The sequence below is a fragment of the Nannospalax galili genome, unplaced genomic scaffold (genome assembly GCF_000622305.1).
Source record: "Nannospalax galili isolate Female #2095 unplaced genomic scaffold, S.galili_v1.0 scaffold517, whole genome shotgun sequence".
Classification (NCBI taxonomy): domain Eukaryota; kingdom Metazoa; phylum Chordata; class Mammalia; order Rodentia; family Spalacidae; genus Nannospalax; species Nannospalax galili.
In genome coordinates this window covers 1,413,721-1,427,421 of record NW_008340098.1, presented here as the reverse complement: position 1 = coordinate 1,427,421, position 13,701 = coordinate 1,413,721, and the positions used below count along the sequence as shown (strand labels likewise).

Sequence of the window (13,701 nt, the reverse complement as noted above, 5' to 3'; positions counted from 1 at the left end):
ATCTAGGGTCTTTTGTTGTTGTTTTGAGACAGTTTCATGTAGCCCAAGCTGGCCTTGAGCACCTTATTCTCCTGCTGGCATTATATAGGCATATGCCACCATGGTATGCTTGTGTGATGCTGGGAACAAACCCAAGATTTCATACAGGTTAGGAAAGCACTGTACCAGCTGAACTACACCCCCCCCCAGGCCTCACACCTAGCATCTTGGTAAGTTCAGCCTGGAACTCAGAGTCCAGATGTGGACCAATTCTCCTAACTTAGGTTCTCTCTCTCTCTCTCTCTCTCTCTCTCTCTCTCTCTCTCTCTCTCTCTCTCCACTTTACACACTGTCTCTGCCCCCCCTCTCTCTCTCTCTCTCTCTCTCTCTCTCTCTCTCTCTCTCTCTCCAGGTTCTACAGGCTGTCTTCCAGCCCCACCCAAATAGTTGCAGCTTTCCCTCAACTCCCAAGAAGCAGCTCTGATTCCCCGGCTCCATATATCTCCTCCGAATGGCTGGGAAAAGGTGAAGAGCCAAGCTTGGGGCCTGAGCACCCCAAAGCCAGTAGAAGAGACTGGGTGTCCCCTTGGCCTGCCGGCTAATGCCTGTAGCAGCAAAACCAGGCTGGATCCACACTACATATAGAAGGCAGTCTTGATTCTCAGCCACAGCTGACCACAGAGATCCTGATACTGACTGTCAGGTCTCTAATCCCCTGGTCTCCTAAGCCCACACAGATCCCTCCTGGATTCAAGGCAATGTTGCCTCAAAAGAAGGACCAGGTGCTGTTACAGAACACAGTGCGCCCAAGGTCCTCCCCTCAGGTTCTCTCTCAATTTGTGGACTCCCCTCCATCCAACTTAGCACGTTTCTCTCCCCATCAGTCCCTCTCTCCTCCCTACGTTTCTTTGCCCTCTTCCACACAGCCCTATTTCTCCTTCCCTCCACCTCCACAGTCCCACTCTCCTGGGCCCAATTTCTGCACTTCTGACTCAAATTCTGACTTTGTTCCACTCCCCTACTCTTCCTCTCTCTCAGGTCCCCCTACTTGCTTTCGCCAAAACCAGCCTTGTCTCTCCCTTCCACATGCTTCCTCTTCCGACAACTACTGTCTGTGCCTCTCTCCTTCTCCTCTTCTTGCCCACGCCTCTCTTTCCCAGCCACAGAATTCCTCTCCTTCCCATTGGGAGGACCTTCGTAGCGCCACACTTACTTCCCGCAGCCCCAGCCTACCTTTGGAAGGATTCCGCACTAACAGACAGACATGGCAGTGGCCTCAATACAGACACACCAGGTCTACTGGGGTGGCAGAGGGATGCGTGGCAAGCAACGCGGACCCTGCAGAGTTCAAGGACCCAGGAGCCCTCGCCCAAGCCCTAGTAGGCCGTGTGGGGCATCGTCGAATTGCACGAGACCTGCAGCTACTGTTTCTGCAGCGCCTGTGGCTAGGCAGACCCGGTCAGGCTCCAGCCGTGGAGTATCCTGTATGCCTAGTGTGCCTCCAGCCCCGCACCCCCTCTTGCCCCACTCTCAAGTACAGGACTGGACCCCAGCTGCTTGCCTTCCCTCAACTACTGCCCTGTGCACAGGGCCAGGAATCTGGGCCCCTCCGCATAGGCATTGGCTTCGGCCTCCGCCTGCCTCGAGGCCAAGCCAAGGCCTTGCATCTGCTGACAGAAAAACGGCTGGAGGAAGTAGGGCTTCAGGGAGAGGCCTCACAGGCCCTCGGGAATCAAACACAGGCATCCCAGGCACCAGCAGCTCAAATCCAAGGCACATCCTCCCAGGCCGGGAGCCTCGGGTCTGCAGACCTTCAATCACCAAAATCCATGCAACGTTCCAGGCTTCCACCTCAGGCACCAAGGCAGACCACTGCCTCCCCAAAGGCCAGGCCTTCGTCTGCTGCAAAGAGGCCTGTGTCTCCAGAATTTATTCTCCGAAAGTCACCTTCTTAATTCCAGACCCAAGAAGACCCCCTGGAACACCTCCTCCAAACCTCACCCTCCGTACCAGGTCTTCTCAAACCTCAGGGAGTCCCAGAGACATCTTGAAGGTCTGGCTGGCTGGAAGGCAGGTGTGTTCTCCTGCCCTGAACCCTGGGAACCCCTTGTGGAGTCTACACTCTCCGGGCTGAAGAGGATCAAAGGCACCCCAGGCCCCATTCAGTCTTCAGTGTATCCAATAAAGCCTGTCCCTGAGAAACTGATGTCTGTGTCCTACTGAGCCCACAGGATGGATAGGTGGCTGTAGCTACAGCGATGCAGCTCCTAACAAGGCTGGGGGGGGTACCAGGGAGAGCAAGTGCCATGTATCCCAGGACCTGAGATGCTCAGAGGCTTCGGTATAGCCCTTCTCGTGTTTAATTCAAGTCTGTGGACAGATACCGGCATCCCCAAAGATTAAACCACTGGCCTCGGGACATCCTGGGTTAACGAGGCTGAAGCAGTCCATTTTCCACACACGGAACCAAAGGACAGTGCTAGTGCTCATTCGGAGAGGAACACAGAAATCACACGCACAGATCAGAAACCTAAAGGTTCCCTCAGAAGGGTTGAGGTGCCAAGCACACAAGACCCGCCAGGGAGAGAGGGGTTGCCCCTGAGGCTATCAAAGGGGGGCAGCCGCCACCCACTAACCCTGAGAAAGGGGTTGGGTCAGTCGCGGAGATGGGTGTTAAGGTGAGGAGTTGTTTCCTTATATTAGGAAGCAGTGAATCTGATTTGAAGCCGGTTTTGTTTGGAAGTCCCTGCGGTGTCTGAGACCTTGGACAAATCACTTCCTCTCTGGAATAACATATAAAGGCTGCACTTATATGAGCTCGCGGCATCACTCCTCAAGTGGGGACGGTCCCAATTAGAAGACTTCTTTATTCAAGATTTATTGATCTTCAGGAACCTCTTCCAGCCCCATCTCCCACGCCCGGCACAAAGATGGCAGGCAGATCGGCAGTCGTAAGGGGCGGGGAACCGGATCCCGGCACCTGGGTTCCGCGGCCCCGCGTCCGGCTAGTGCTGACGCGGATGGGCGCACTGCGCTTGCGTGGAGAGAGCGGCCAACCGCGGCGCGTGCGCACTGCGCGCCTGCGAGAACGGGTCTGCAGGTTCCCAGCCGAGATCTGGATACCTGCGGCGGTTAGAGCTGCAACACGCCGGCGGGTGTGAAAGGGGTCAGAAGTCTTTCCGGCGGCGACCGGGCCTAGTTCAACGGCGGCCGAGGCAACAGTCGGAAGCCTGGCGCGGCATGTCGTGGGTTCCGCGGGGCTGGCAGTGAACGTGTGGCGGGCGGGATGGGCCGGCGCCGGGGTGTGGAGCTGTACCGGGCCCCGTTCCCGCTGTACGCGCTTCAAGTAGATCCCAGCTCCGGGCTGCTCATCGCTGCGGGCGGAGGAGGTGCCGCCAAGACAGGCATAAAGAATGGCGTGGTGAGAACACAGGACCCCTGGGACCGGGTCACACGGCTGCCGAGGGCAATTCCGGGGTGGCCTGGGGCGGGGTTCGCTGGGGGTGGACCGTACCCCACCTTCGGGCCTTGCTTATTTCTAATGGGAGAACTCCGCCTGCCAGGCGCCTGGGATCGGGTTTCACCTTCGCAGCGGGTAGTTAAGAGACTCTTGATGCCCATCTGTGCAGGACCACCTAGGCTGGACCACGGGGGCAGCTCCAGGGATCTTATCCTGGCCTTTTCCGGGAAAGCATTTGTCTAGTCTGCCCTCGAGTGGTACTTTGAGCCCTGGGCTAGATTCCTACCTTTCTGTAAACTGGACCTAATAGTCTCAGTGCTGCTTGCTGTAGATTGGGGACCTCGTGTAAGAAGAACAAAACTCCAGAAAGCCCTGAGAGCTAGCAGGTGCAGAAAGTGAAGGAGTGGGGCATCCAGTTAGGACTTGACAAGCCTTCTGGGCACCCCTGAACTTTGACCATTTTGGTTGCCTCTCCCACAGCACTTTCTGCAGCTAGAGCAAATTAATGGGTGCCTGAGTGCCTCCTTGCTGCACTCCCATGACACAGAGACACGGGCCACCATGAACTTGGCACTGGCTGGTGACATCCTTGCTGCAGGACAGGATGCCCACTGTCAGCTTCTGCGATTCCAAGTCCAGCAACAGAAGGGTGGCAAGGCAGAGAAGGCAGGTGAGGAGCTTTGGGAAAGATCACTTTCATCTTGGTCTCTAAAGAGGAGGGATTGGAAATGGGGTCACTGTAGCATTTGGATACTCTCTGTATTCTTGTCATGTAGAGAAGGACCAGTGCTGGTTAATGGAGAGGTCTGGATTCAGCTGAGTGTGGTGGTACACACCTGTAATCCCAGCACTCAAGAGGTGGAGGCAAGGGGATATTCAAGGCTAGCCTGGGATACATAGCAAGACCCTGTCTGAGAAAACAACAAAGAAGCCTGGATCCAGGCAAGTTGTTTGTGTTGCAGGTTCCAAGGAGCAGGGACCTCGACAAAGAAAGGGGGCAGCTCCTGCAGAGAAGAAATCAGAAGTTCAGCCAGAAGGGGTTGAACTCAAGGTAAAGAATTTGGAGGCAGTACAGACAGACTTCAGCACTGAACCACTGCAGAAAGTTGTGTGTTTCAACCATGATAATACCCTGCTTGCCACTGGAGGGACCGATGGCCATGTTCGTTTCTGGAAGGTAAGGTTTTAGGGGCTTAAGAAAGATGAATGTCAGTTGCAACAAGACCAAAATTGTGAGAATCTGAATATGAATTCTGGAAAACTTGTGAATAACCCTTAGGACAAGAGGTGTGGGGATTATACCATTGTGCCTAACCATGGTGCTGGCTTGGCTGTAGGTACCCAGCCTGGAGAAAGTTCTGGAGTTCAAAGCCCATGAAGGGGAGATTGAAGATTTGGCTTTGGGCCCTGATGGCAAGGTGAGGTGGGGGTGTGAGAAGTAGAGAAAGAAAAGAGGCTGAGCTTGCTCAGTATGTGGATGTCCTAACTGTCCATCTTTGGAATCTTTGTTCTTGCCCAGTTGGTAACTGTGGGCTGGGACTTTAAAGCCTCCGTGTGGCAGAAGGATCAACTAGTGGCACAGCTTCAGTGGCAAGAAAATGGACCCACCTTTTCTAACACGCCTTACCGCTACCAGGCCTGCAGGTGTGGAAATCCCAGAGGATAGCTAAAAGAGGCATACCCAAACTGCTGTGGTGGGGTGGGAAGAGACTGGGAGGAGGGGGCGGGGCAAGGGATGATGACTGCAGCCTTGTTGGGTGTTATTCCATGCCTGACCAGCGTACAAAGAGAATAAACTTGAGAGCTGGACAGGCCCTAGGAGCTAAACAGCCCCTTACCTGGCCCTCAGGTTTGGGCAGGTTCCAGACCAGCCTGGTGGGTTGCGACTCTTCACAGTGCAGATCCCCCACAAGCGCCTGCGTCAGCCCCCACCCTGCTACCTCACAGCCTGGGACAGTTCTACTTTCTTGCCCCTGCGGACCAGATCCTGTGGCCATGAAGTCATCTCCTGCCTCAGTGTCAGGTGTGAGATGAAGCTGCCTCGGCAGGTAGAGGGTACCTGGGGGAAACTGGGAAGGGATCCTGCCTATAGTTCTGAGGACCACTATTGATGAGTGAAGCTTCTGTATAGGCCTCCAGAACAATGAGTTCTTTGTTGTATGTTGCAGTGAATCGGGTACCTTCCTAGGCCTGGGCACGGTCACTGGCTCTGTCGCCATCTACATAGCTTTCTCTTTCCAGGTAATGGGTAGAGGTTGGCATAGCCCTGTGGGAGGGCTACAGGCCTGCTCTACCCTGAGTGTACAGGAAGGAGTTTAACCCAGTTTATAGAGGAAGCCTGCTAAGGCTGGGGAGCATGTTTCCCAAAAGGGCGGCTCCAACTGGGCTTTCCTTCACTAGTTTTCTCCTTCCCCAGCGCCTCTATTATGTGAGGGAGGCCCATGGCATTGTGGTGACAGATGTGACCTTTCTACCTGAGAAGGGTCGTGGTCCAGAGCTTCTTGGGCCCCATGAAACTGCCCTCCTTTCAGTGGCTGTGGACAGTCGTTGCCAGCTGCACCTGCTGCCCTCACGGCGTAAGTCATTGGGATAGGGAGGCATTGCCACACCCTTAGCTGTGGCAAAAATTGGCCCCTGAAGGAATAAACTGTTTTTATCCATCCATCTACCTCTCCTTGAATGAAAGAGGTTGAGAGTTCTGGTCTTCAGACTTTGAGGTCCCCTTTGATCTCTCACTTCTTCCCTTGTCCACCCTCAGGGAGCGTTCCTGTGTGGCTGCTGCTCCTGCTATGTGTTGGGCTTATTGTTGTGACCATCCTGCTGCTCCAGAGTGCCTTTCCGGGTTTTCTTTAGCTTCCTTGACCAATGGGAATTGGGCCTGGAGACTGCCACTTTCCAGAGCACAGTTCATTGTGGTCCACAGCTGAGGCTGCTTCCAATCAAACAGATGGGCACTGGTTGATCCTTCTCAGTTAGTTAACTTGGCTCTATGTGACTCTGGGTCCTAGGAGCCCTGCATTCATCACCTGTAGATCCACCCAGAACAATGGTGTCTGAAGCCCAGGCCACACTACCTGCTTCCTTCCCTCCATCTCCCAGAGTTGAGCCCCTTGTCCTCCAGGAACATGTGAAGATGTCCAAGAGCCTGGAGGCACTGCCATCCTCACGGAAACTTAGTTTCTCTTCCTCCCTCAATGCCTTCACATGAGGCCCCTGACTTCTGCTGGGACAAAGATTGGCCTGGCACTTGCTGTTAGGGCAGGAAGAGGCAAAAAGAAGACTCGGGTAGTAGTATCTGTGGGCTCAGGTGGGTAGCAGTAAGCCAACCTGGCCAAATACACAGCTCCTGGATGGTCTACTCCAGCCTGAGGAAAGGGAAAACAAAACCTCAGCCCATTAGGAAGGAAGAGCTGGTATTTAATAAAGATTGAACTGAGACGGCCAGAGTCTTGTCAGCTCTTTCCATCTTCAGAAGGGATGAGTGGTCTGGGGTCAGGCAGCTCTGCCAGGTGCTGGAAAATGGCTCGAGCATACTGATGTAGAACACGGTTCATGTAGCAGTGTTGCCAGGGCAGCAGCCCTTCCAGGAAGCCAATGTGGCCACCCCGAGCTGTGATGAGCAGTGCAACATAGGGAGAGTGCTGGGCAGCCTGTAGAGGGAAGGCTGGGAGGGAGTCAGAGAGGTCAGAACCTAGCCTTTAACGAGAACCCAGGCTCAAGCCTCAGGTACAACTCACAGTTCACCTCAGGGTCCAGTGGCCCCAGGGCCACGGCTTCTAGGCCACTCACCATGGAATGGGGAGAAGGGATCATCTGCTGCATTAAGGCAGAGCACAGGGGTCTGGATAGCAACTACCTTGGTTCTTGGGCTCGAGGCTTGGTAATAGGCAGCACAATCTTTATACCCAAAGGCCACAGATGTGTAGCGCTCATCAAGTTGGCGGATTGTGTGGGCCTGTGTGGCGGAGGTACAATAGGTGATGATAATAGGAAACGGGAAGATAAAAAGAGGCTAATACTGGGGTAGGGGCCAATGGTTGAAAGATTATACCTTTACTGCAAAATCTACATCCAACACCTTTTCAATCGTCTTTCTGTTTCTGGAAAAGAGTACACCAGGGTTTGCCTGGACTCTGCACCTGACTCAGAGCCCACAGCCCCTGTTTTATCTCATGAGAAAGCCCAGATTAGAACTGACCCAAGCACTGGGAGAGCCTGGCATGTCTGCCATCCTACCTGGCCACAAGCCGGCAGAGTCCAGCAGTGAGGGGCCTGTTGAAGAGCAGTAAGTTGAGGGGTGTCTCCAAAGAGTCAACAGTCTCAAAGGAATCCCAGCATGCAGACATAGTCAGTCCTGCCACCAATCCCCCAGCCTTCCCAGTCTGTGCCAGGTAGTTCAATACCAGTATCCTATAGGATTGGATGAAGGGCCATGGAAAGTACATGAGGGAACTGGGGCAAAAGAGTAGGAAAAGACATAGAAAAGGGAAGATTGGGTCCCTGGATTAAGTCCAGGCAACCATTACCCTCCAAAAGAGATGCCCACAGCCAGAAGTGGAGCTTGGGAGTAGTGGTGCTTTATGTGCTTCACAACCGTCTCTAGATCTTCAGTGTTGCTGGCACAGTAAGCCCTGTGGGTCTGAGGGGTCACTGGATAGAGAAGAAGGCTCAAAGGGAACAAAATGGAAGGGCTCAGGAGATAGTGAGGATGGATTGGGGGGTGTTATGTAGGTAGAGCCCCAGGGCCAGTGATCTCTGCAGGTCAGGGGCACCACAAGGAAGGAGGACACTCACCAGCAGTTCTTCCCCACGGCAGCCACGGTTATTAAACACAACAGCCCTGGGGCAACACAGGTATGTGAGCCAGACCCTCCCTAGAAGACCCTCCCCTTTGGTAGTCTTCAGAAACTCCCCTGTTAAAGAGCATTGTATAAGGGTCAAATCCACTTTTCCCAAGTTCTCAGGTTCCCTCTACTTCCATCCTTACCTATAGCCATCCTTCAAAGCTTGGTCAACCAGGTGTAAGATATATGACTCCTGACTACTGCCGCTGATACCTGGAAGCAGCAATACTATGGGCTGGGTAGTAGGGTCAGGTTGGTTGCTGCTGTTAGGCTTCTCAGCCCAGTCTAGCAGGAACTGACCTCCATCTGGGGTTTGAAGGACTTCACTGGGGTTTGAGAGAGATGGACGTACAAAGAATTAAGGAATTGGATCTCAAAGGTCTAGCCCCTGGCTCACCCACAAGTCCTACAAATTGTTATGGGTATCATTTGAGGCATGCTTTATGTAAAACAGTAGGGCTGACCAGGGTGGAATAGAGAGGACTGTTGACCTTGTAAGGGTGGAAGCAGCGTGCCCTTCCATATACCCAATCTCATGCTCTCAACACACTTTGAGGCAAAGATTACCTTTATTTAAAAAGATGTGGATCAGTTTCACCTAGCTACTTGCAGCTTTATGTTCACCTGTTTCTGTCCCTTCTTACCTCCGGTAAGAGATTACAGGCCGAGACTGCAGGAGGACTCGAAAGATGGTTTGTAGCCGTCCCTCAAAACACCACAGTGTGGGGTAGAAAATCTCCACAGTGACCGGACAGTGTTGCTCCAAGAAGGCCAGAAACTGGGGCCCAGCCACCAGATGCGGCCTCTGTAATCACACAGCACAATCTTCACTCTTTTTGTCCCAGACCCTAAAGGATGAGTGACACCTTTCCTAAAATCTCACCTTAAGGACACTGCTTTGCTGGGGTGAGGTATCCAGCATAGCTCGATCTGGAATAGCCAGATCACCTCTGGGTAATAGTCACCTAGGACACAAGTCCTGAAGTGTCACCTCCAGAATTGACCCTGAACCGGGAACTGCCACAGCCAACTGGGTACTGACTCTCACTCAGCCTGTCCTTGCCTTGAACCCATATATGGAAGAATGGATAATATACTGTCCAGTTAATCCCCTGCAGGAAAGGCTATGGTTCTGATTGGTTGGTTAATTAGCAGTATTATTTTATGATGTTTTATTTTTTGGAGACAGGGTCTCCTGAACTCACTATGTAGACCAGACTGGCCTCAATCTCACAAAGATCCACCTTCCTCTGGCTCCCAAGTGCTGGGATTAAAGGAGTGTGCCACCACATCCAGCTTTATTACTATATTTTGAATCCTATGCTTCTGTGTGTGGCTATGTGCACATGGGTGCAAGTACTCATGGAAGCTAGAAGAAGGTCTTAGATCACCTGGAGCTGGAGTTACAGGCTGTTATAAGCTGCCCAGTGTGGGTGTTGGGAACCAAACTTGGGTCCTCTGAAAGAGCAGTAAGCACTCTTAACTGCTGAAATCTCTCCAACCCAGGTTGGTTGGGGTTTTGTTGTTTTGTTTTTGAAGCAGTGCAGTGTCATACTGTGGCCTTGAATTCACAATCCTCCTGCCTCAGCCTCCTCAGTGCTGGGATTACAGGCATGTTATCACCATGTTCTGCCAATTCAGATTCTTGACCAGGTGAAGAAATGTTAGCACCATTTAATCTGTGACCTTTGCCCTATAGTTGAATTACCCACACCTCATCTTCCTAAGGCTTGCTCTGAACACTCTGGCTCCTCCTGTGCCCCACTGTCTACAGTACCCCATTCTCTGCATATTCCTGTTTTTCTCTAATACATGTGCCACTGCTGAAGAGCTTCTTTCTAACACTTGTGGGGCCCCAAGTGTTAGCTATGCTCTACAAGGGCAATGGTCCTAACATGAACCAGTATTTCCTTTCTCCCTGCCAGCTAGGGAAAAGGGAACAGTGATGGTATGGTAGGGACAAATGAGGTCAGTGGGCACTAAGCCCTAACAGCTTCTCAATTTGGTTCTGCATGGACATGAAGTGAATGAGAGAGTGTAGCCACACAGACTTAGGAAGGAAGAGTATGCTGAACAGTCAATGAACTCCTGCTCAAAATAGAAATTGCAAAATAGTAGCTTGCCTAGCATGTGTGAGGCCCTGGGTTCAATCTCTAGCCCTGGGGTGGAGGGGGGGTGGGGGATAGTTGTTTAAAATCATAAATTGCATTTCTGAGGAACTTGATCAGATTCCTGGTTTATTTTACAGTCTGCTACTCAAAAAGAGCTAGGCAAATGATACTAAAGAGGCCAATTTGATAATGTAGCTCTGGAAAGATGTGACTTGGATCCTGGTCCTTAAACCTTGGAATAGCAGCAATGAAATCGCTGTGCACTAGGCAGTGACCAACCTTATGAGATAAGATATAAGTGAAGAAATTATGACTCTCTCAGGTCAATTGGTTGGCCCAAAGACCAGCAAGCAAGAGCAAAGCAGAATTAGTAATTATAATATCAATGATAACATTTGTAGGTAAAAATCTGTTGAGTCCTCATTACGTTCCAGGCATTGTGCTAAGCGCTTTATGAGATTTTTATCTTCAAGTAGTCATAACAGTCCTCTGAGACAGGTGCTATGACCTCTGTATGGACAGGTTTGAATGCCAAATTGCTTGTTAGAGGTTGCAAAGCTTGTCACAGCTAGTTTGTGGTAGAGCTGGAGATTCAAACCCAGGTCTGACGAGCTGTGCCATAGTGCATGCATTATATTGCCCTCTGATTGCCAAGAGTTTGAGTTGCCATCAGTTGACTAAACCCTTGATCAAACAGCTCGGTAGTGTAGAACAAGGGTAATAAATTACTTCACAAGTTTAATTTATACATGATAGCTTCATTTCTCTCTAGCATACTGTTCTTGACATACTCCTGATTCTTGGTGGATAAATCAGTATTAATCCATTACTATCCTGGACAGCACAAACTCCATGTCCTCTAGAATAGTACTTTTCCTGCATTTTAACAAGTAATTGGATTTCTAGAGAGGGTTTGGGATATAAAGTGCTAGGAGCTTTGATGTCTATGTGTCTGGTTTCAACTGAAGGAAAATATTAGGGGACAGGTCTGGACTGAAATGGGTGACTGTCGAGATATGATATATATGACAAGACAGAGCATTAGATTTGGGTTTGATTTTGTTTCTGGCTTTTTGAAACAGGGTCTTACTATGTAGCTCAAGCTGGCTTGGACCTCACTAAGTCACCCAGACTGGCCTCAAATTCACAGTCCTCCTCCCTCAGTCTCCCAAGTGCTGCTGGGATTATAGGCATGGGCTGCCACTTGCCTTAACACTAACAAAACAAAACAAAAAAATCTATATCCCAAAGACCTGCATTGCTGAGGATAGAACCCAGTATGTGCTAGGGAAGTGCTCTGCCACTGAGTTACATCCCCCACCCTTCTGTAAGTTTTTTGGTTTGTTTTTGAAAGAAGGTCTTAGAGTTTTGCTATGTTGCTTTGGCTTGCCTGATACTCACTATGTAGCCCAGGCTGGCCTTGAATTCACCACAGTCCTCCTACCTCAGCCTCCTGAGTTCTGATATTAAGGCGTGTGTCACCCCCACCCAGCCCTAAAGGTCTTAGGGCTGGGGAACTCAGGATATTTTGTATGCTAAGCCAAGCATGTGGTCTTCCACTAAGCAATGCCCCAATTATTGTTATTATTTTAGGATACAAGGTCTTGCTATGTTGCCCAAGAAAACTCTTGGACTCAAATGTTCTCCTGTCTCCTGTCTTCATCTACCCAGTAACCAGGGCTATAATACTCAGCTCCTATAGATCTTTTAAAGGAGTTGAATCAATAGGTTTCTTGTTAGACTCAGTTACCTAGATAGATGTTAATGAAGTTTTTTTTTTCAAAAAAAAAAAACTAGCTTTATCTGGATATGTAGATTGTGTATGTTATCTAAATTTCAGTTGAGGAAATCTCCAAATTGATCAAAACCAAGCTCTTCAGACTTTCTCAGCATACTCTACATGGAGAGTCTGGAACTTAAAACTGGGCTGAATGGGCAAGGATAGAATTATTCTTATCTAGGCAGGAACTTCAGCCAGTCCCAGAGGGAGGCAGGCTGGCTAAGCTGATGGACTGGTGCCACAACCCCGCGGGCATCCATTCCGTTTTTCCCTGCACATATTGAACATAATCTACATATTTTAGCTAGGTCACCAAAAAGAAAAGGAAAGCAGAAAATGCATAGCTCTGATACCTCAGGATACCCTCCACCACACTTTTATTCAAACGCCAGGCTACATTATAGGACCAGCAATCTTTCCGTGCCCAAATGGCCCAGTTCACGGGGTAAGAGTCAGAGAATCTAGAGAGGCAAAACAGATTCTCCGGTAGGTGATGACAGAAAAATTCACTTGGTGCGAGAGAACCAACCATCCAAGCTTTCAGAAAAGGCTCGAGCCCAGGCTGGAGGCTGCCCTACACACCCTAGTACCCTAAAACCCGCTAGCCCAAGCCCTGGGCCCGCACCCACCTGGGGCACACATGCCCAGTAGTAGCCCAAGTAGAGGGCAACGCCAAGAGCCAAAAGCAGAGAGAAGGTCTCTGTCCAGGTGCCATTCTGGGGGCTCAGTGGGGAACTCAGCATCACGGTTAGGTAGGGGGATTTCGTTTCCCAGGTTCCGGGCAGGCTCCAGCTCCTGAACTTTGACTCTTCCTCCTGCGGGTAGTTGCGGCCCGCCTCTTGCTTCATTGGCTGGCTTGCTGCAGGCCGGCCCCGCCCACCGCTAGTGCAGGGGCTGGAAGCTGAGCTAGGCTGTCTTCCGAGCGCTGGAGGATACCGGCGTTGAGCTAACCCGAGCCACCCCGCCCCTCCCCTCCCCTCCTACTGCTTCCCCTCGGGGTGAAAAGAGCTGCAGCCCAAGGACAAGCAGCGCCCCCGCAGCTGCCATCTTGGTGCATGCCATCTGCGGCCCCTTAACTCTTCCGCTGCGATGACAGAATCAGGCGGCCTAGAAAGGTTCCGCAGCCACTCCTGTGGGGGATATTCCGCTCTGTCACACAGTACCCTCACACACTGGGCACAAACACTGCGCAACTGTAACAAATTGTTACATACTCAGGTTTCTGCCTTAGTAGCAGCATTCCACACCCTAGCTTAAGTTACTACGTTGTCTCTCACAATCCCTGCCAACAGAAAGGCTGCAACAGATGGTTTGCTCATTCACTCTGTTCTGGGCAGTGGATACAGATACACCTAGGATCTTGTACCAGTTTTCATTGGGGTACTTGAACAGGGAATGTGGTAAAGCAGTGGCTTCCCGCCTGAACTGCAGACTAGAATCATCTGGGAATTGTACAGACTATAAGTGGCCAGGCACCACTCATGATACAGTTGGTCTGGGGAAGAGCCCAGATATCAAGATATGTCA

General features: G+C 51.2%; 3 protein-coding genes across 7 annotated transcripts; 2 read left to right on the top strand and 1 right to left on the bottom strand.

Annotated features, from left to right (window-relative positions):
• Positions 1-737: 737 nt before the first annotated feature.
• On the top strand, positions 738-1,934 carry Prr30 (proline rich 30). The gene has a single exon (XM_008835034.1). It carries the CDS (start codon positions 738-740, stop codon positions 1,932-1,934), a length of 1,197 nt encoding a protein of 398 aa, XP_008833256.1.
• A 1,074-nt stretch (positions 1,935-3,008) lies between these two features.
• On the top strand, positions 3,009-6,877 carry Preb (prolactin regulatory element binding). 2 transcript variants are annotated; one of them, XM_008835031.3, is made up of 9 exons: positions 3,011-3,400; positions 3,920-4,109; positions 4,402-4,616; positions 4,777-4,857; positions 4,959-5,083; positions 5,289-5,462; positions 5,608-5,680; positions 5,856-6,015; positions 6,198-6,877. In XM_008835031.3, exons 1-9 carry the CDS (start codon positions 3,266-3,268, stop codon positions 6,290-6,292), a joined length of 1,248 nt encoding a protein of 415 aa, XP_008833253.1. In that variant the 5' UTR covers positions 3,011-3,265; the 3' UTR covers positions 6,293-6,877. The 2 variants fall into 2 exon arrangements, with proteins under 2 accessions (XP_029420338.1, XP_008833253.1); XM_029564478.1 differs by lacking the exon at positions 5,856-6,015 and having other exon boundaries at positions 3,009-3,400.
• On the bottom strand, positions 6,836-13,122 carry Abhd1 (abhydrolase domain containing 1). 4 transcript variants are annotated; one of them, XM_008835033.2, is made up of 9 exons: positions 12,804-13,122; positions 8,928-9,088; positions 8,427-8,609; positions 8,234-8,279; positions 7,966-8,078; positions 7,676-7,711; positions 7,491-7,539; positions 7,229-7,394; positions 6,836-7,103 (listed from the first exon to the last, which is right to left on the bottom strand). In XM_008835033.2, the coding sequence occupies exons 1-9, from the start codon at positions 13,020-13,022 to the stop codon at positions 6,892-6,894; spliced, it is 1,185 nt and encodes a 394-aa protein (XP_008833255.1). In that variant the 5' UTR covers positions 13,023-13,122; the 3' UTR covers positions 6,836-6,891. The 4 variants fall into 4 exon arrangements, with proteins under 4 accessions (XP_008833255.1, XP_008833254.1, XP_017654131.1 ...); XM_008835032.2 differs by having other exon boundaries at positions 7,676-7,849; positions 12,804-13,119; XM_017798642.2 differs by lacking the exon at positions 8,427-8,609 and having other exon boundaries at positions 7,676-7,849; positions 12,804-13,120.
• Positions 13,123-13,701: the final 579 nt, after the last annotated feature.